This window comes from Malurus melanocephalus, unplaced genomic scaffold (assembly GCF_030028575.1).
Source record: "Malurus melanocephalus ecotype Western Australia unplaced genomic scaffold, MMel_1.1 scaffold_531, whole genome shotgun sequence".
Taxonomy (NCBI): Eukaryota; Metazoa; Chordata; class Aves; order Passeriformes; family Maluridae; genus Malurus; species Malurus melanocephalus.
This window is the reverse complement of record NW_026623763.1, coordinates 448,147-471,263: the sequence shown is the minus strand read 5'-3', so window position 1 is coordinate 471,263 and position 23,117 is coordinate 448,147. Positions and strand designations below refer to the sequence as shown.

The window sequence follows — 23,117 nt, the reverse complement described above, 5'->3', positions numbered from 1 at the left end:
ATTATGTTTCAGAGGTGGTTTCCCTACCACATAGCTTTTTATTCTCTCTAATTTCCCAGCCTCCTTCCCCACCTTCCCCCTACCGAACTGTCATGAGCCTCTCCATCATGCCAGCCACTTTTCAGTTCTCCTTAGGATCACACTCCTTCATCACCTCTTTTCTTCTTCATAAGTTTGGACACTCTGCAGAGATTGTTTTCAAAGGAGAGTAAAGGTGCTGGGAAAGCATCTCCATCAGAGCTGCCTTTTGCCTCTCTCCTCCCTCCTGCAAAAGCAGCCAGACATTCTGATCTCCCTCAGTGACACCCTGTAGATGAACCCAGGATGCCTTTCTGTTTCTCTAGGAAGAGCCTGGGAATTGGCATTTGGCTGAGAAAAGCACCACGAAAAGTTAAAACCAGTATTATGAATGATACAAAGGATTCGAGAACTTGCATCCTGGGTGTTTAGAAGCACAGAGCTATATAACTTTTCTATAAAGCTGTATTGTGAAGAGACTGGAACACAAAATTTAGTTTTAAAAATAAAAAATATAGTGCAACAACTTAGGGAAATCAATAAAAAATCAGTACAATTAACATTTCTTATTTATAGCTTCTTAACAATAAAATATATGTCTGTTAATGTTTATCAACTTTGTTTTTTTCTTTTCTTTGAGAAACATATTACATTGATTTCTAAACTGCAAGAAAGATTTTTTCAATCCAGGTTCAGCTCTGGTTAAATCTTTCTAGGCCAAATAGCAGGAGTGAAATTAATAACAATGCTTCTTTGCTTACAAATGAACTTTGAAACTTGCCTTTGATTACAGGCAGTTGCAGTGCGAGGATGTATTGGTAAATAAATTGGTAAATAAATGCAGTAGATTGAGCCAGGAACCCACCAGAGCTGCTCTCTGCAGCTGGAGAATGGAGAAACAGTCTATGAAGGGTTCATGGGTTGAGATGAGGATATGAGGAATATTAATTGAATTTATTACTAACAAAATCAGAGCAGGATAATGAGAAGTAAAATCTTAAAACAGAGTTGTTACCACCATTTTCCAATTAGCCCAGCCCTGTCATTGGCTCTGCTGGACATGGAGGAAACTTTCAGCAGCTTCTCACAGAAGGCACCCTATAGTCTTCCCCTCCTCCCCACACCCCGCTTCCAAAACCTGGCCACACTAACCCAATCCAATATGTGTCAGAAAAAAATAAAATACTACAAAATTATTACAAAAGGAGGAGATTTCTCAGAAGAATTTGACAGGCAGCACTCAGTCCTGATTAAAAGTGTTTTCTTGCTTGTTATTTGCAATGCCATGATTTCCCTTTATCTTAAAATCCCATGTATTTTGGAAAATGAGTAACTTCAGGCTTTTAGCACAGAGACATGGAAGCATATGGTAATCCCAGTCCCAAACACTAAAATGTGCCTGTCTGTGCCAACTCTTAATTACCAGCTCATTAACACTCAGGTGTCAATTGCTGATGGCAAAGGCAGCACTCAGTTGGCCTGGTTTCTGTCATGCACAATGTAATTAAATTGACCTCGGCAAAAGGAGCCCTGTAGTTGCCTGATACCACTTGGACACCCATTGCAGCACTAATCACAATCGTGTAATTTAGTGAATCACAGAGTGTAATGAGGGAAAGGCTCTGGAGAGTACCAAATTGTACTTGCATATGTAATAATGACTTTAAGGACAATTAGGGAAATAGTGGCTGCTCTGTTTTCTTCCGAGCTAATAATGAACTGCAGTAGCCACCCGAGTTTCTGTTGTTGATTTAAAACTTTAGCTGCTATTTTCTCTGTTAAAATAATGGTTAGAAATAACTAAAATGTTTTAAAGAATTAATTTTTTTGCTAGTTTTGGTTAGGGTAGAGTTAATTTTCTTCATAGTAGCTGGTAAGGGGCTGTGTGTTTGGATTTCTGCTGTGAACAGGGTTGATAATTCAGGGATGATTTTGTTATTGCTGAGCAATGCTCACACAGAGATGGACATGCCACTTTCCTGTCAAGGGCTTCAGCTTGGGCACCAGCACCTACATGCGTCCTCACCTTGAGTACTGTGTGCAGTTTGAGGCACCACAATTTGAGAAAAATATAAAGCTTTGTCCTGGTTCTGGCCAGGGTTAATTTTCTGCTGTAGCCTGGACAGACTAGGACCCTGAGGTTATTCCTCCACATCACGGAGGGGAGTGAGGAGGAGGAGGAGGAGGAAGAAAGGAGTCCCTTTCAGTCAGGTGAATGATCACATGTGACTCATCCACCTCTTTTCAGCACTCTGGGATCGTTATTCTTTCTGCTATGTTTGCTTTTATTTTATTGCTGCTTCCAGCAAACTGTTCTTATTTAAATCCATGATCTTCACCTTTTGTGCCTTGAATTCTCCCCTCCATCCCACCACAGGAGAGGGGAAAGGAGAGTGGGGAGCTAGCAAGCAGCACGTGGTTTGGAGTGCTTCAGTGGGAACACAGAATTGGGAAATAATATTGCAAAACTACAAAAAGCTATGAGACAATGTCTGAAGTAGAGCCATTAAGATGTGAGGAAGTTATAGACAGCTATGAATTCCCCTTTTCTCCAGTCTCCTCAGTCTCCACCAGGCTGAACAAACCAAGTGACATCAGCTGCTCCTCATGTGGCTTCCCCTCCTGACCCTTCACAAGGGACAGAGCAGGGGCAGCACTGATGTCCTGTCCCTGGTGACCAGTGACAGGAGTGTTGAAACCACCTCTGAGGCAGGGCAAAGGGTTCATTGTTAAAGGATCCCTTGGGATGGATTAAAGTGAAATGGTGCTAAATAACCCAACAACAGCTTTTGTTAGAACCGCTGCTTTGAAACTGTAAATGAGGGAAAAAAAATACAACTAATTGGAAAAGGAGTGTATGGCCATGCTTGTATGTATGGTCACCCTAAGAGAGGGAATTGTAATGGGAAAAAGAGGGAAAGAGAGGTGGGAGAGGAGATAAAGAGGTGTCACCCACCCGTGGCCCCAGCAATGAGTGGGTGATCATTGTCTGTGGCTGTGGCACACAGTCCAGCTCCACTGAGTGTGCTGATGTCTAAACTTGGATGGGATCAATCTAGGCTAAAACATGCAACAATTCAAACTTGCAAAGGTTCAAAAGGTCATCCACACCTGAACTTGAGTGTTTTGTCTCCATTAGTTCTGAAGGTCATGAGTCCCCAGACTAATGTCTGTTCTTACTCAAGCAGTGAAATTCCAGAATTGAAATTTTGTGAAGAAAAGCTCTAATGTTCAATTTTTTTCATCCCTGCTTACCTTCGGTCACCAGGCCAACTTTCCTACATATCTTTTATGAAGCACCACTGAATTTCAGTTCCACATGGACTGAGTTCCCACTTCTCATTGTTGGTATTTTCCCTTGTGGTCCTCTATTTGGTTGTCTAAATCCCTATTGACTTTACTAATTAAACTGTTACAAGTGGATATCCTATGTGCTATATTTGTATTAGTACCGATAAATAAAAATCTGATGTCCACACCCAGGCATGGGTAAGAAAGGATATTTTGTCTTTGTTTGATTCATGATTCATTGCAGCCTTTCATTAATCAGCAAACCACATACAATACGAAGCAGAATTTTTTTGATACATGTGAGTAACTTTTTTATATTTATTACAGAATGCCGAGTATATTTTTATGGGGAAATTGGATGGTATCAATTTGTTAGATGTACTGGCATGTAAAAATACAAGACCCTGCTGCAAGTATTTTGCATATAATAACAATCTGGATCTCAGATCTTTCTTTTACACTGATACCAGTGGGATATCTGAGCCCTGGGCTTGTGTATGATCAATTCAGTTGTCACAGTGAATGGTTAAAAAAGCACCACCAAAGAGTGCAAGCCATCTGATGAATAGCTACTGAACTGGGAGAAGAACAAAGGGACTTTTTAGAAAGTAAAAACTTTAGTTCTCCGAGAGTGAAGTAAATAGATTTGCTGACAACTTTATGCAAAACACGTAGAAGGAGCAAAATAATTTCTAGAGATGCTACAAAATCTAAAGAATAGATGAAAGCATTTTGTGTGATGATGTGTTTATTAAAGATTGTGAATTCTGGAGAAGTGATCCATCTAACGAAGAGAAAGCAATGCTGTGCAGAGATTAGGAACAAAAGGGAAGGATCCTTCTTGAAGAGTGGCAGGCCATCAAGGAAAGATGCTTCCCAGTGAAGTGCTAACAGATGTAACAGATGAGATTCCACCAGCTGAAAGTTGCACAATCTACAAACAAGAGGAATTCAACATTGTTTGGTGCATAAACTCCTACCTGCAAAACAGTGCTCAGCATGGATTGCATAAATATGCAGCAAAGGAGCAAGAAAAATTCACGGTGCCCTCCCAGCAGACATCTGTAAATGCATCTTGTGTTTGTTGAACAAAGGAAGCCTAATGTTGAAATAAAGATGATGGAAATGCTGCATCCGTAATTGTGGCAGAAAGGAAGTCGGGCTCTTATCTAATGCAGCAACTTGCTTTTGAAAAATATTGACTATACCTGGCGCCCTTTGACCTGTGGTTGCTCAGAAATAGTTTTTTTTTAAATAATTGTTTGGAGACAATGCCCTGGTTCCAGCCAGGAGAGGGTTAATTTTTGCAGTARCCAGGAGCAGGGCATGGCCAGGACCCAGAGGTTATTCTRTACCATCCCACATCATTTTCTGGGGACAGGGGAAGAGCTCCCTCACAATTTGGGGTATCATGGATTGTCAGCTCCACACAGCACAGTGGTGAGCATTTGCACGTGACTCTCTCACCTCCCTTGCACACTTCTGTTAYCGATATTGTWGSTGTTTCTCTTCCTTTTCTTATTTCACTGCTGTTTGCAGCAAATTGTTTTTATCTCAACCTGTGATCTTTTATTTTGTGCCTCCAGTTCTCCTCTCCACCCTGCTGCARGGGGAGKGGGAGAGGGAACCAGCAGYSCRTGGTTTGGAGTGATTTCAGTGGGAGCACGAAATTGGAGAACATCAGCCCTAAACCTTGACAAGCCACCAAGTATTTTTAGATAAAAATTACTTTCAACAGCTGATTTTGTTTTTGCTATGAGCTGTGAAAGAGCTGCTCTTCAGCCTGAGTGCAGACCAAGGGATGTTTCCATAGGGATGGCTGCTCCCCATTTAATTTGGAGAAAGGTAACCAAACCACGATGAAGTCCCAGCAGAGTGAGCTCCCTATGCTGAGAAGCAGGTGGTGTCATCCCCCAAATAGCAGAGTTAGCTGCAGCCTTCTGAAACTCCAAAATGTGCTTATTGTAGTGGCTGCTGTACCGAAACAAACCCAATAAAAATGCCTGATGCTTAAAAGCATTTTCCATTCAGTTTTTGAGAGAGATACTGAGATACACACATAGATAAAGCCCTTGCCCCATATTCCTCAAACAGCACTGTTAGTTATTCATTCACCACCTGCTCTGTCCAAACCTGCTTCATTCCTATTTTGTTTTGCCTTCTTCCCTTAAGGAAGAAAGCCCTCCTCTTTTTCTGTGTGTGTTTATCCCCTCCAACACAGACTACCACGCTTTCTGATCATGACAGCTGCTGGTGATTTTACATACAAATGGCAGGCAGAAATCAGCAGGCCATGGGGTATCATTCCTAATGCTATTTTATCTTTGATTCTGCCCATTCTGAGGGCAATGAAGAGAAAGATGGTACTGATATAATTCAAGGTGATAAGCAGATTCTTCTGACTTGAATGGGCTTCTTGTGATCTTCCATATTATTTAAGGGTTCAAAGCCTCCTGAGGTTTTGATCTTTTGAGAAAGACATTTTCTCCCAATTTAGCTCCTGTGTGCTGAATAAATGCAGGGGGAATACAACAGGGTGTTAAAATATGAGATCAATCCAGAGAGGTATTCACACCAGCTTCAAGACAGAACAGTCTCTGTTGCTCTCTCCCTTCTTCTCTGAAAGCCCTAAGGGAACACAAATCCTGGGAATAGGATGGGAGAAGAGAGAGATCTTCACTTCTAATGATATAGCCTGGAAACTGCAGTCTGCATGGCTGCTGACAAATTGACAAACTTCTGGTATAATCAGCTTATCTCCAGAACGCAGAGTGATTAATTCAGATACCTTTTTATATTGGCTCGTTTATTCTTCCCTAAGCTGTGAGCTCTGTGTGCTATGACTTTGAGAGGGACAACCCCATACCTCACTTTTCAATTCAGTTTGCGTTCATTGATTATTTATGTTTATTCACTCAGCTATAATATTGTAGCTCTACACAGGTATTTGGTGTTTTGATTAATGTGCCAGTTTTCCCTTTTTACAATGGACCTCTCAGGGCAAGATGCTCATCTGTAGCAGGCTAAGATCCTACCTTTTTTAGTTCCTTGGTTTATTTGGATGAAACTGGAATTGAAGCAGGATTTCACATGCATACTGGCGAGTGCACAAAATTCTTCAAATTAATTCCTTTCCACCAATCTCTCATCATCTTACCTGTTCAAGGTGCTTTGCCAGGCCAGCTGAAGTGTCTCAGAGGGGGATGAAATTCATCTTCATGACCAACAGGGGTTGTTTGTTCTCTTTACCTCTCCCTTTGGCAGGAAAGAAAGCTCTCTAATGGCTCTGTTACACACCCAGTGCCACTCTCTGTGTCAGCCACGAGCCCCTACAGAGCAAAACTTTTTGCACAGTGCTAAACACGCTGTATTTAATCAGTGATAAGCCATGGGAGGTGGAAAACGTGCCCAGTTCCTGAACCAAGAGATGTGTAAATGTTCCTGCAGACTGAGACAGCAGAAAAGGAGACAATCCCCCACTTGCTGTTTAGAAATCCTTCCGATCTGGATGTGGATGAAGAAATTACATGAGATGGGAAGAGCTGGATACAGGTTTCTCACACCCTGGTGAAATATTCCAGAAGTCACCATCTGAGGAAATCTTAGGTATCTGGTCTTTAACATCTTAACAAACATGTTAACAAAGCAGGATCCAATTTTTAGGTGTTTGCAGAAAACATGTCTGGGACAGAAATCTAGCAGGCAAAGAAATGCTGATAGAGACCCTTTTCATGCCATATTTTCATAGTATTTGCTCATCATCTCGGCCGCTGAGGACAAATGCTTCTTTAATATGATAGGATCTAAACCCAATTTCCTTTTCCCAACCCTCCCTAATCATCAAATCCAAAAGGATTTGGGCTCTGAGTGGAAAGATGAAGAGCTCTTCATTTTTCTCTTTGAAGCTGTCCCATTCTGAAAAGAATAATTATATATTCTTTTGACAGAGAGACCAAGGGCACCAAATTGCATATTGCACTCTAGACTGCTAGTTAGCTCATTAACCTGGATGTGGGGAGAGCTCAGGATGGTGGCACCCGTGTGATTTTACTTTATTTTATTGCATAATCACTGCTGCAGTGGGTTTTCCCCTTATTATTTTGATTTAGGAACAAGGTTCTGTTCCCACCTCTGCAATAAACTGCAGTATGAAGTTTCTCAGTTATGCTTCAGGAAAATAAGGATAGTGAGGCATCTGTCATAACATTGGAYTATATTTTGGTTACTAATGAAGGAYATAAAAGGGCACAGAACAGCAGTCAATAAATACCTACCTTTAAAATAAACATTTTTTCAATTTCCATAGATTTTCCAGTGCTGACAGTTATATTTGGGTTGAGAACATAAGGTTTTTGCCCTTAAGCTTTAGATCTGTAGATGTTAGCCATGTGTTCGGAAAAGTGGTAGATTTAACTCTCTGAATTAAGAATTTTAAAAGGTTTGCATGCAAATAGTGGTCTCCACTTTACTCCAGATCGAAAGGAAACAGGAAAGCAATTTCTCCAGTCCAGTAAATCAGCATGCACACTTCAAATATTTTCTGTTGCTGCATTTCATGCCCTTATTCCTGAGCAGTGGTAAGTTTGGAAATTATTTATATGAAAATAAAAAACAGTAAGCTACTTTGTTTTGCCTCACACTTTTCCAGTTAAGGGCTACTTTTTAGATCAGATTTACTAAATAGAACAAAATTTTATTTCATTAACAGTAAAATTAAATTATTCCTGTGTTGTAATATGGCAAGTGACAACAGGAATCAAAATGAAACCCAGGAAACTTAATCACCATTTCTTTATGATAAGGGCTAATTAAACTCCATCTATAATTATAAAGGAAAATTTAGGTTAGACTGTTGAGTCTGTTACTTGACTATTCACAAAGACAGGAATCCCTCAAAAATAGCTGACATAAATGGTGAAAAGCACAATGAAGTCTCATCCTTTAAAAAGTAGCACTTGAAGTAGGATATATAATAATATATCTGGAAAGAAGTCTGTATAAATTGTTAGATGTTCACAATAGGATGAGGAATGTTCCAGAATGTTTGAATTTGGAGTCTTGGGGCTGGTCCTGTCCTTGGTGGTGGTGTGGGGACGTGGGGGTGTCTGGGTTTTGTTTGCTTGTTTGCTTAATTTTTAACTGATCTTTTCAAGCAGCTCAGAGAGGTTCAATGATATTATTACAAGGTATATTGCATTTTCCCCCTAGATTATATTAATTACCTATCTTAAACTTCCAGCACACTGTCTCTCTTCTCTTGCTTTGTTGACAGCCAGAATATAAATAAAATGGAGCCTCTTTCAAAAATTGAAAGGCTGTGAGATCCAAGGGCATCATTTAGCCTCATCTTCAGGGGACTGATCAGGAGAATGTTTGCTTGCATTAATTTTTTTTTAATTATTATTATTTTTTTTATTTTTTTCCCAGATAGCATAAGCCACAACAAATATACTGCTCTCATGGTGAAATCTTTCTCCTTTTGTGATGTTTATGCTCCTGAACAAAACACTATTTAAGTACCAATTAATTGTTGTCTGTGAGACTGGGAAGAGCAGAGAATGTTCTCTCCCTTTCTCTCTTCCTCTCTTTTTCTCCCTCACACAGGAACACTGCCACACCACTGCTTTTCCATCACTATCCCATACAGTTTTAGCCCTAAATTATTCTGAAACCTGTATAGAAAAGCTCTAGTCATGGGGATGGAATTACTAGGCAATTTTRACATCAGGCTTCATCTAGGTATTTTTTCCCTGTTATTCTCAACAAATGGGAACGCTGTCTCTCCACTGAGGTGAACATGCAARCCACTTCTTTTGTACACCAAGAATGTTAGACCAGAAAAGGTGATAGAAAATATCTTTCAGTCTAGGTCTGAAAGGAGATAATGTCCTTAAGACTTGTTTGTTACTTTCCAGAACAAAACTTTCTGAAACATCCATGAGGCCGAGGCTCATATTTTCTTTGCTTGTTTTGCTCACATTTTCTACCAAYAGCTATGGCAGTGTAACAATACTCTGCTCCAATGAAATTTTAGTTGTCTGAACTTCTGCATAATAAAAACGTGATAAAAACAGTCCTGTCTTTTCAGACTGAATTTCTTTCTTTATCTTAATAGAAAACCTAAACAGTTATATCATTTAACTTTTTATGTCATTTTGCTTTGAGATTAAATTATCAGAAATGCCTATTTTACACTGACACAAAGCCATTTCCAAACTTGCAAATTTTCAGGCTGGATTGTGCTGCTTTTTAAAGCAGAGCTAGTGAAGTTTCTCTTCTCTGATGTCAAATAATTTTATTGCAGGCTGCTCTTGCTTAAAAATGCATAAAGAAAGAAACAAAAACTTCCTTTTGCTCTCCTTSAGATCACTGCAACTTGGGCCACTGCCTTTAATGGAATTATTCTCTGATGCATATAAAATACAGCTCAGTTTTGCAACCTGAATGTTTGGATCCAAGACTTCTGAAACTTAAGGTTGGTTTGGTTTCATTCTCTTTATAATGTAGTTGGAACGTTTTGTTACAACACATTGCTTTTCGATATTAGTGCAAATCAAAGATGAATAATCAAAAATATGCTTCTAATTTGAGCATCAGATAAACTTTAACCTTTGAAGTTGCATGTATTTCAATGCATTCTCTTTCCTTGTATTTTCAAGAGGGTTTTTTTTTCCCATATTGTGTAATATAGATCAATATATATTTCAGTATATATTCACCTCTTGTCTCTCTTCAGCAAGACTGGTAAACATCTGAACCCTGTCTGCAATTTTTGGTACCTTCTGCTTGCCTAAAGTGGTTAACATCCAGAGGACACTTTAATCAGTGCTGATGCAGGGAACAAGAAAGCTTTAGCACAGCATCTTTCATCTTGACTCAGCAAGATTTCCAGCGGTTGCATTTATACAGTTTTTTTGACAAGATGCTTCCTAAGTGAAGCRTTTGCCTTCTGGAGAACTACACCCACAGAGATTTCATTTTTCTTGATGTCTGCCAATATCATGAACTTTATTAACAAAKTCAAATTCAAAAACAATTTCATTTCAAGAAATCTGTCCAAGTTTTTGCTTATTTCTTACATATGAGGATATCTACAAAAACACAGATGCTCAACAATGGATTGTAATGGTTGTGTATATTTGTTTATGTATATATATGTATCCATTTCTCAGAGACAAAATAAAATKAAGGAGCTCTTTAAGAAGAATTTGATCTCTGATTGTAGGAATCAGTGCAAAGGATTTAACTCACAGTTTCAGAATTTGTCAAAGCACAATATTTTAACAATAAARTCCTACTGGCTGCCTTTTACATTACTGCAAATAGAATAAACAATATTTTTATAGACATCTGATGTCAGTGCTTTGCAATCAAATTGCAAAACCTAAATATATATCAAAGATGCTTATTTTGGCCCCTACACCTTTGTATAGAATTTAATTCAAAAGTCCAAATGCCATAAAACTCCAGACTTGAACACAGAACAGTGGCAGGATATAATCGGCTTTCTCCCAGTAAGACATACAAATATTTAACAGCCTTGCAAAATTGCAACTGCAATTTATCAGCCTAGGAAGACTATCTATTTATCCACCCTTTACCCTGAGGAATGATATTACTCTAAAAAAGAATGAAAAAAAAAAAAACAAAACAACCTTCCTATGGACAGGTAACACTTGGGAAGTAAAAAAAAAGAGTTGTGTGCTTGGTTGTGGGTATAATGCATGAAGAAGGGGCTGAATTTAATTTGGGAATGCAAAACTYCATTCTACACCAAGCAACAAGTYTAKTTTTGTAGTACMATACAAGTGTTTCTACCTTTCTSTTTACTTTTACTGATAGGAGCTGTAAGAAAAATTCTCATGGCAACTTACCAAAATTTGAGCTATAGTTATACACACACACACACACACATCTCCCCCCACAAATATACAGTGGCTACAATGCAGGAATCTTTACAAATTGTATTTATCTATGTGTTTTCATTTCACTTAATTCTGCAGCAGTACTGATGAAACATGACTACACCTTGTTCCAATAATTCAGGAATATGTTCATGGAAATACCTTTTGTCCTTCAATCAATAGGCATGTTAGCAAAAACTTGCATTAAAAAATTGAATTTTATTTCAACTAGTGAAATGTTTTAGAATTTCTAAGTTTTGGAAAAATTAATCTGGACGAAACTAAAGCCTGGTTTTGAAGAATTTGAATATGTAAGGTGCTTAGAAATCCATTCCTACATATCTAAATCAGGAATTGAAAAAAAAAATATTTACAGACCTGATTCCATTTTGTTCTTTTATAACACCCTGTCTTCTCTGCTTGAACTTTAATTTACTCCAAAGACAGTTCTTCTCACAGGCAGCTTGTTCTATTATGCCGATAAATTGTAAATTTAAACATTAAGCATTGCTTCAAAGAGCTGATTGGAGGCTAGAATGTTCTTACCCCTACAGCTGCACACAAATTACCTCCTCCAAAGTTTAGCAATCCTTACCAGGAACATTGCAGAACAACAGGGCTGAGAGCCTTGGCCTTGCTTTTTCTCTGAGGCGAGTTTAAGTACACTTAAATCATCCCTGGCAGGTGTTTTTCACTTGTTCTTGAGAACATCTGATGAAGGATATTTCAAAACCTTCCTTATCCCAATTTTTTGGGGTCTCACAATTTCCCTGTAATATCCAATCTAAATTTTTCCTGATTGCTTCAGCTCACTGTTGTGCCCAATGTGCAAATCAGAGACCATCCACATGTGCTCAAAGGAAGAGGCAAATACAGCAGCTGAGGTTTGAAGGCATTGACACTCCCATCCCTGCAGATGGTGAAACACGTGGGAGATGCTGAGCAAGACAATTTCCATGGCATTTTCCCACTTCAACAAAGAAATGGGATCATTTGAGCCTCTGTGCTGCCCAATTTGCCCTTCTCTTGTGACAGCACCTCTGTACTGGGTTTTAATGTGTCCCAAACTTTGTGCCATCAAATGTTAGCGCATCAAAATTCACAGTGAGCCAGGGAAATCAGCAAAAGCTGCTGCTTTATCTCGAGAGTTGAGGCTGTAGCACTTCAAATCTTCCTTTTGCTTCACAGTTCTGCATCCTGTCATTCCTTCTGGATTCTCCCAGTGAACTCAGAAGGATTTCTGTGTATATATGGACCAACGCCAATGRTATTTGACATTAAAAAAATAATAAAAAAGATAAATTAATCTGTATGTATATCACACTTGATGGAAAGAGTTCAGTTTTGGAAATGAATTAATGACATGACATGTTAAGGTTAATAATTTTTTTCAGAAAAAAAGAGGGCATGCAAAATATGAACGTAGTTTCATCAAATAGAAACACTTTGGCTGTTCATGAAATAGAAAACAAAASAATTTCCTTTTCCTCCCAAAGACCGAACACAACCATAATTTACAATATGTATCTATATTGAAAAGTTACTTAGAAACAAATTCAAAACAGGATTAAGAATGGCAAGGACTTCCTTGCTCTAAAAGCARAAACCAGAATTTAACAGTCTCCTTTAAAAGAAATATTTGCCACAAATTTCATTGCTTTTCTCCATGAAATTCCGGAAGCCTGTAGGCACTAAAAGAACTAAAAGAATTATTAAACTAAACGTTCTGCTACCTACATCAGGAGGAAACATTGCACTGTTGTGCTTGCTCAAATCAATAGCTCTTGAAGTTGTTTGTGGGATTTTTGGATTGTGTTTTGTATAAAATGCATTTTTAAAAGGCTCTCATAAAAAAATTTGTCTTATACAAATGTGCTAGATGTGCASATTAAAGTGTTTAATGAGCTTTTTTGTTTTGTTTGGAATATTAAATTAATAACTTCAGGGCCTAGTCCACTAGGTGCACAAAGAACTCATTTGATCAGGGATTTGATCAGGAATATCGGATTCCTGGCATGTATTTGGATCCACAGCAGGATGGTTTTCATACAGATGATTTATACACTCCTATCTAATAGTAGCTGTCATTATAACAAACAAGAAAACCCAAAACCAACAAACAAAAGGAAGAAACCCAAACTCTGTTATGACACAGCAGTGGAGTCTCACACATTCATCCCATGGCAGCACTGGTGGGGACAGCAGAATTCCTGTAAAATGGCATGATCCAAACTCCACTGCATAAAAAGAGACATTTTCTCTTGTTTTACTCCATGTTGAACCATCAGCAGGAACTGGTTCAAATTTGGCCAGGCATTGGCTGTGTGAATACCATGTGTGCTCTCATTTGATTTCATTATTTGACATATTAAGGTACAGTGGGAGGGGAAAAAAAATCACAGCACGAAAAAAAAGAAAAAAATTTTACTAGATTTTTACATTTAGTAAATGGTACTTTAAACTCCATGGACATGAAAGTAGTTTTAAACTTTACCTTCGAAATTTTACTTTTTTTTTTTCAATATCTCATAGAAAAGAAACGCTCTAAGATACTGTCTCAGACCACAGAATTATTACAGAACATAAAGATTATATGCAAGGGCTTAATCCTTTTCCCAACATAGATGGTGGCCAACACCATTTTAACTCCAACAGGAGAGGGGTCAGCTGAGAATGTGCCACGTTCCTAATTGGAAATCTCCTTTGCAACAGAAAGAGCCTGGCATCCACTTTGCCTTGGCAATTTGAATTCTATCAACAACTATTCCTAGCCACAAGAGAAATATTTTTTTAGGCAATATATTTGTATAGTTTCACAAAACTATGTCAAAGAGAGATGTGTGGGTGTTTGTGTGTGTGTGTATGTATGTATGTATACATATTTATGAGCTYGGGATGATTTTCTTAAAATACTTAACTTCACTTACATTATATCTTACATTGCAAAATGTACAGACACCCAGTGTTCTTTTTAACAACATATACAGGTGGATTTATAGAGCCTTATAAAAAAGATTCCGTGATTCCAAATTAAAAACCATAGAAACGTAATCAAAAGAATGACGAGTGATTGATTTATACCTCTGATAGTACATAGCGCTCATTCGGGTAATATTGACAGCTGCATCTTTGGCATTGAGAATTCCTTACAACTTTTAGACAAAATGTTGCTGCTTACAGCTTTTTTTTTTCCTTTTTTTTTTTTTTTTCTTTTCAGTTAAACAAGAAAAACAGGATTGACCAAAATACCAATTTTGGGGAAGTACTATTAAAGGTTTATTTCTTTTTTGTTTTTTAGCAAGGATAGCTTAGGAACCCTGAATTATCTTCTCACTTTAGTGTATGGTGTAGACTGTATGAATCCATTTAAAAATCAACTAAGTTGTACCACGTTTTTCGGAAAATTATATATAATATAATATATATATATTTTATATTTATTTAGAAGCTTTGAAATAGTACAGTAAACACTTTGCAACACGGTGTATAAACTACAGAAATGTCTTTGATAATTTTGTGGGTCTTCAGATTAACAACATTTTTATGACCCACGGGTGAAAAGAACATGATCACAATCTCTCTTGTAAAGTTGGAATAGTTTGGGGAACACTTGATCACACAAAAATAATATAAAACAGTCAAGTTTAAAACAGTGATATTGCATTTATAATGCACATCTCTTTTATCTGTACGATTGGCTTTTTGTGGTGAATATAAACATCTAAAGGGCKCAGTGACATTTTGGAGAGAGAAAGATATATAGTGCTGTAAACAGGCACACACTGATCAGAGAGGCAAGATCCGTTGCCTCCGAAGTTTCTACAGTTCTACACATTTCAACTCATTTCTCAGGCCTGCTGAGAGCAATTAGGTCCTATTGTTGGCCAGGATGTCTCCAACAGCACACRAATCCTTCAGTTACACAGAACTGGATGGCCAAGATAATGAAGTTGAAAGTTGATGCTTTTTGTTGGTCGACTTTTCTTTTGTGCAAATCATGCTGCTTCAGGTAAGTCCTGTAGAAGTGACTAGCATATCCTTTTCCGTGCTGCGGGGAAAGAAAGAAAGACACTTCTGAGAGGAACAAAAATTTAAAAATAAAAAAAAATAAATAAATAAAAAAATCAGCCTCCAACAGTTCTTAGGTTTAGGATTTCTTAGAGAGTAGAGAAACAATCGAAACTTGTCACAAACTGTCACTGGAAATTCCCATGACAGCAATCAGTTTAATGTTGATTCACTTATCAGAGAAAGCCTCTTTTTGAGGCTTGAGAGCCTGAATACCAAATTTCATAGGCTGTTTTATTATTCAGCCTAACACGTCACGGCAAATATTCCAGTGTGCCTGCACAGAATCTGTATAAGGATAAGGCAAATGTTCAGACTTACAGGTTAAGCATTACTGGAATTTCACAGCCTAATTTTTCCCTAGTTCAGCTTGTTATTTAAAGCAAGATCTAGAATTCCCCCAAAGATTCAGAAGCTGRTTTTCCTTCTCTTTCAAAGTGAGCCATTATCCTCATCACCAAATGACCCTTTAGTCTGGTTTGACAGATGAAAAAAAGCGGTGCATTAGTGCTACAATTCAAATTTCAGCATTTACTGTCAGGCTGGAAATTAACTCATGTTACACGGATGAAGAAGGTCAATGCATTAGCAGAGCCATACCCTAATCCACCAGCTGCAGTAGCTGTATCACCTCAAGACACTGGCTACTTCAACTGTAATTGGGAGCAAAAGTAACAAATGATTTGTGCTAGCATTCAGCAAGACCCCAGGTTAAATTCTGATCTCAGTCACACATTAAAACAAGGAACTAACTCGCTTGCTGAAGTATTATAATTAGCATCAGCGCCGTTATTATCTGGTAAAGCTTGTAGTGATAAAATCAGGAGTTACCTCAGCTCCAAATCAAACTAAATCCCTCCCTGAAATCCACTCTGTTTCTCTGCATGAGGTTTTTACAACTGAAACAAAAAGGAATCTTAATTTTCGAATGAATTTTTTGAACCAAGGAATCCATGCACAAGTTGCATGTTGACACATAAGCACATCCAGTCTCCGTTCCATTTAACATAAATATATATATTAACYATACTTAATCCCTATATATATTCACCAGTAAATGTATGGAATCCAGCTACTGTATCACAGGGAAGTTGGATTACTTACAGGAAAATGTTACCATGGGTGTTCATCTAATCTAGTTTATCTGTGCTACAGGGTGCAGACAGAAAAATGTAAAAAACATTTCTGTAAAAGCTATCTGTTCAACATACTGWCAACTGCCAGATGTGCTGTTAAAATTAAAACATCCAATAGATGATGTTTTAAATCTTTCAATTCTGTAGTAAATTAGTAGCAGAATTAGAGAGAATTTTTAAAAGCTTCTGCAAGATGTTTTTTAAACATTGTGTTTAAGATTAATGAGATCAGAATGTTCATGATGTTTTGATGCAGTACATGATCAGATTAATCCAGTTTCTAGACATMTTTTAAAGCATCTGCTTTAATATTACAAGAAACAATTGTTCCAATAATAGCAATAGAAATAAYAAGACTTATACTGGGTCTTTAAAACTTTTCTCCCCAAAGTTCAGTCATAATTCCAGCTCTCTTGTAAATATTTAAGTGTAGTTGTCTAGATTGGTGTCTGCCACTGAGGAACCCGTGCTGCATTAGAGGCACAGCAGGATTTTGTTGGGAGAAAGAGAAACAGGGGGACAGTTGGGGTGGTCACTGCTGTCCTGCACTGCTCCTCTCTGATGTAGCACCATCCTTCAGATAATACAGAGATGGCATTACTGGCTGTGTCYGGCCTTTTGCCACGTAAATTGATGCTTTTTGAAATTTTTAATCTTCAGTTTATGTGCTTTTGTTACAAAACAATCAGGCCCTTTTACAGCAATAACTAAGTATTATGCATCAGTTTGCAGAACACTAGCATCTCTCCCCACCTAAAAAAAATTGTTGTCCCAAATCTTAAAATAATCCTCTGCCAACACATAAAATGCATTGGATTTCAAAGGCAAATTTCATCCTCTGTGTTTGTGTGGCTTTTTTTCTTGTTTTGCCTACAAATTTTTTGTGCAAGCAAATCTCTGCATGTCTATACCAGTTTCCGTCTTTTTACAGATGGGGAATATAAATCAGAGAGGTTAAATGGAAAGGAGGATGGAGTCAACTTAAAAAAGAGGGCAATGAAAGTTCTGACATCTGTTACTGGTTCTCTCTGTGTGCATGCATGTGTGCTCATAAATAAACTTTCAATAAGAAACACTAAGCCTCTCTGTATCACAATTTCTCCATCTGTAAAATGGGAATAATATTGCTTACCTATCTCCTAGAGGTGCAGGAAGGTTTAAATCACTATTCTTTATAATCCACTTTGAGATCCAGAGATGGCAAGTGCTATAGAAATGGAAGTATCAGAGTCAGTGTAAGAGCTGGAACAAGAACACCATAATTTCTGGTGCCTAATATCTCCTCTGAGATCACAGCTCTCTTTTTCATCCCTATTTCATCTCCTCTTCCAAACTATGAAATAGGTAAACAGGGAAGCTTCAAGTCTGTRTGAGTTCGGGTACTAGTCAGAAAAACAGCTTTAATAATAAGCATTCATAATTATGATAATGTAATTATACCACTTGTACATATATTCTCATACTATTTGAGGTGAACAACATGATTAATGAATCACAAGCATTACAATTAAAATCCTTAGGGTAGAGGATTTGTGCTGTGTTCACTATTGATCCTTCTCTAGCCAACTTAACAAAGATTTTGAGTGTTGCAGTATAAAAGCACTTAATGCATAAGGAATAAAAATAAAACAAAATAAATAAAGTAAAATAATAAAATAGACAAATAAAATAAATAAAAATTAAAAAATAAAAATTAAAAAATAAAAATTAAAAATTAAAAAATAAAATAAAATAAAATAAAAATAAAATACAATAAAATAAAATAAAATAAAATAAAATCTGTCAAAAATATATTAAGAGTCATTTGTCGCTCAATACACCCCTAATAAGCCTCCCATCCACAGTGAGCTATTTCTATGTAGACTGATAGGAGAAGACATGTAAAGATGCCAGTGGAAGCTGAACAGAAAAAGAAACTAAAACCACTAACATAAGAAACAGGAAAGAGAAAATAAAGTATGCAGTGATTATTCCTAGCTCATGGATCAGAAATGAACAGAAAATACCTTACAGAAAATGCAGTAAAGCTCTTGTCTCTTAAATAAATCTTCCTGTTGCGAATCACTCTCTTGCACCCAAACTTGATAAGTACTTTATAAAAATGAGTTTTAAAGGCAGGAGCATTTCCTCTTTTGGCAGAGCCCAGAAGGGATTGCCTGTGCTTGGGACACCCTCCAACTCTCTGAACCAAATTTTGCACCAGCTTAGCAGAGGTAGCTAACCTAACAGGGACAGAGAAAGGGCCCGGTGCTTCCCTCCACAGCTGGCAACCCAAGCATTGAAAAAAAACCACATCCTACACCTTTTACAACTACTGCCACTTTCCCYCTGGACTGTATTTCAAGAGCTCCATAAACTCCTGCAGCATTACTCCTGCTCTTAACAGAACAACTGCTGAGCACCCCCAGAAATGCCAACAGCCTAAAGGAACTGCTGGGTGATAAAAYCTCCCAAGAATATCAAATACCAGGCATGCTGTTGCTGTTACTGATATACTCCTGATCCCCCTTCACTTTGGAGAAAGATGACCTCAACCCCTTTCTTTTAAATCAAAGAAACCTGTGCAGCAGGGGAACAGGGGTAAAGCCAGTAGGTAAACTCTTATTTTGTTTCAGATCTAAATTCTTTAAAGTCACACAACATCCAAGCAATGTTTGTCCTTACATAGGCTCTCCCCTATGGGCTTTTATCTCCTGTGGGTCCCTGTACAACCTGTGTGCCTCACCATGCAACCACAGGGCACAGCAAACGGAGGCTGTAACTCCCTGCATTTCACTCAGAAACAGCCCAGCTATTCTGGCTTCACTTGCAGCGAGCAATAATTTTAAAAAAAAGGAGTTAATCACCTCGTATCTGTTACAGCAAGTCTGGTTTTAAATTTGCATCATTGATTTTAACTGTCTTGACATTTTGATGGTTTGCCTTAGAGCCCACAGGTGAACTGCAGCAGGTGAAACACAGCCCTTCACTGAGTCACATCAACTCCACCAGAGCCAAAAATGGAAAATTCTACCAACCAAACAACCAACAGACTGCAAATTCACAATTCCTGCTCTACCCCAGCCCAAGCAAATAGAKATCAGGACCTAATTCCAGCGGTGGAATGTATTCTGCATGAAACAACCTGGCTGCTCCAGTTAACCTGGAGCTGAGTTTTGGATATCAGCATCCCTATTTTTTGGAAAGAGGTCAACAAGAGCACGGGAATGCAGAGTAAACTACCAGAGCTCCCTCACCCTTCGTAGTGGTGCATCCAGGTAAAGGGTGAGACACACGGCTGGGGCTGGGGCTGGGGGATGTAGGATGGGGATTACTCTGCTGCCACCCATGTTCTGTGGATAAAAAAGCATTGCAGTCACTGCAGGCATCAATTCAGTATATTTTGCAATCCATAAAGTATGCTTTTMTTTCTTTTCAAAATGATCTATTACTTAAAGAAGTTTGTTAAAGCATTGATAATAATCTTTTATGAATATTCCATCAATGGCATTATAAAAAGAGAGTGTCTTATCCAGTCTGATAAACTTTGGTACACAAATATAAAACTAGCATTTTACTCATATTATTTTCCTCATGAATTAGTTCAAAGGAAACTTCTTTCAGATTTCACRTGAAACAAGAAAACCAATTGTGAGCATCAGGTCTTCAGGCTGTGAATAAATTCGAGTAGGCCAAAAGGCAAAAGTTTTTTTTGCTGTGCTGAAACTTTTCTGGAAGCAGGCTTGATTTTAGCTAAATAAATCATCTCCACAGACCATTAAAATCTTTCTTTGAGAGTATATCTTTATTTCTGGAGCAAATATGATTATGCAAAAAAAAACCAAAAAAACCCTGTCTTTGTATAAAGAAAACTATGTAACCACATATAGTTTATTTCTCCTTTCATTAAGTGCATACATTTCCATGTCTATATTCATTTAGATCAGCTCAAGAAAGAATTTCCAGCCATGCCAAAGTGCTGCACTGACCATAATGCAGGAAGCCTGACAAATAGTGTTACCTACTCCAGGGAAAGGAGGCGAGAGGTTTGTCCTTTGTACTTAAGTCCAAAATTGCCAATTTTCTAATTTGAACATCAAGTTCTAGACCAGCAACTTACACAGATTACCATCATTTAAAAAAAATAAAATAAAATTATTGACCAAATTGCTGATTTAAATATATTGCCACTTCTTTTAGCTTCATTTCAAGACTGGAAAATACACCCTTTAAAGGTATTTGGGTATTTTTGATGTTTGGAACATGTAACTATTTTCATGTGGCAAGAGAGATGCCTGATACAAATGCTGACACATCATGACAGCCACAGAAATAATGTTTTGCTGGCGTTATTAGGTGCTCTGAGATTTATATGCTACCTGGATTTAGCTAATCCTCAGGGGAAAAAAAAAAAAGCAAAAAGCTTTTTTCAGTTCTTAAGAACAACTACCCAAGTCCCAGTTCATTTAAGCAGTGACCTTAATCAACATGTGCTTTACATCAAGCACATGACTGAGAAGGATTTTTTGAATCAAGTCCTGGATTTTGTCATCAATGTTCTGTTGCACACAAGATACTTTTATGTGCATTTGATTTTCTGTTCTAAATGCAGAGAATTTTCTTTTCCACCCCCAGCAACAGCCCAGAGGCATAGAAGATGTCAGATTTGATTTATCTCTGGTTCTGATTATTTACTACYGAAACAATGCTTTTTAGTTACTACAATTCAGCACAGAAAGTGCTAAGCTATATTCTATAATGCTCCATAAAAATACAAAAGACCATTTTCCCACAAGATACAGTGGGAATAAAGCTTCTTTGTCTTTCTGTWCAATTACAACTGTATTATCTACCTGAAAACTCTGAAGATAATACATGACATCACCGTTAAAGTCAGAGAACAGAATTTTTAATTTTGCAAGAGTTCTTATAATTACATACTGTGTTAAGACCTATTCAGTAACTCCCAAATTACTCCTGATGTATGTCAAACTTACAGCACAAGGCATATTTCTTAAGAATATTTCCAGATTTTCCTTTAGCACTTACTCTAATTGCATACAAGTTCTAGCATCAAATTCATATTCTTTGCAATTCATTATAAATTAATAACTTTGGTATTATCCTTAGTAAAACTAACATTTGATTCTTTTCTTTAATTATCTTTTTATAAAAATTGCTTATGTGTTTGTATGCAACAGTAATTTCTTCTCCTCAATCTTCTTTTTTTTTCTCTATCTCTTTTTGCTGTTTGATTGGSTTTTCCTTTCAAAATTCACCATTTTTATTGCATTCTTACAAAATCTGCAGTACACATTTCTTTAAGCTGACAAGCCTGAAGATGAACATTTCAGTTTGATGGTTAACCAATGCAGAATACACTAAAGGCCAGCTATAATGTGACTCAAAATTTTCAGTGCCCTGGGGAGAAGGGGAGGGATATGAACCATTCCTCCTAAATTGCTCCTAAGTGCCTCAGTTCCCCATAGATTCGAGGGAGAAGCAGACATGTAGATCACCATTTGGTGACCTTCACAGGTGTCTAAATTATTCATGTAGGATTTGGCCCGAAATAATTAAATTTACTTGCTCTTACRTGAGGTAACATGCTTGACAGCATTACATCAGCACCAGACAGCGAATTCCTACCCAACTTATCTTTGCCATGATGTTTATTCCAGCAATTCCCTGTCCTAGCAGGGATTGGCTGGCATTAGGACCAGGCAGGTGTGWTCCCACTCTTTTTCTGAATGTTTTATTTTCCATTTCAAAGCACACTGCTCATCACCAGCAGCACACACTCTGATTTCAGGGAGCCCTTCCCAGTTTACCAAGATAACACCCTGAAGTGTATCATGGAACCCTCTCACAAACCTTTCAAACTTCTCATTTTCAAAATCACATATTGGCTTTTTTTTTTTTTCCTATCCATAAACAAAGTTTKCCCATCACCATTCTTTGTCACTTGAGACTTACCAGAATGGAATGATTTATATCCACATTATTAAAATTTCTCAGCCATATCAAGCAATATAYAGGAGCCACAGTGTGTGATCATATTCAATCTGCTTCCAGGAGTGTCCCTGGCACCACGTCCCAGACTTGCTGGGGAAAAAAGCTGATTGACACAGGCTAAAGGCAGGCCAGAGARAGTGAGAGTGCACACCAGAACATTCCAGTGGTGGAAAGGACCCCATTTAATTCCTTAGAAGAACAGTGTGAGAACAAAGCACACAGMTCTTTATCTCAAGCAGAGCAGAAAAAATAAAAGTTATTACTGCATCTCATTTGTAAGGTGGAACTTTTTTAGATCTCAGTTCCTATCAATGGGCACAGCTGTGTGCAGCTCCATTCAATTGTCATCTAAATTCCAATTGAGCACAGATGGATGTTAAATTAAAGCCCAAACAGTCAACTCAAGGAGTCACAAAGTGACAGAATTTTACTCTGACAAAAGATGAATCCACAATATCAGCATCTATGAAATTCCTTATGAATAAAGAAAGGTTGCATTCAAGCAGTTCCATAATGGATCTTTTTCCAGGGCTGAATGCAGCCGTGATGCTGGAGGTGAAAAGATAAAGTCAGGAGATTCAGCTCACTTGCAAAACCAGGAGTCAGTCATCCTTTTACTTCTTTGGGGAATCTATTCTGCAGCCTTTAATTTACCTTTTTCATTCACATTACTTCTGACTGTAAAAATGTCATGTAAAGTAACACC

General features: G+C 37.7%; 1 protein-coding gene across 3 annotated transcripts in view; it reads right to left on the bottom strand.

Moving 5' to 3' along the window:
- Nucleotides 1-13,624: 13,624 nt before the first annotated feature.
- The window catches only part of PCDH10 (protocadherin 10), a 32,934-nt gene continuing 23,441 nt past the window's right edge, over nucleotides 13,625-23,117 (bottom strand). The window contains exons 5-7 of one of the 3 annotated variants that reach the window (XM_057381800.1): nucleotides 19,654-19,749; nucleotides 17,550-17,624; nucleotides 13,625-15,261 (exon numbers count right to left, since the gene is read on the bottom strand). In XM_057381800.1, coding sequence (XP_057237783.1) covers nucleotides 17,590-17,624; nucleotides 19,654-19,749 — 131 coding nt within the window. In that variant the 3' untranslated portion in view covers nucleotides 13,625-15,261; nucleotides 17,550-17,589. The remainder of the gene's footprint in view (nucleotides 15,262-17,549; nucleotides 17,625-19,653; nucleotides 19,750-23,117) is intronic. The other 2 variants (XM_057381801.1, XM_057381802.1) reach the window with 2 other exon arrangements.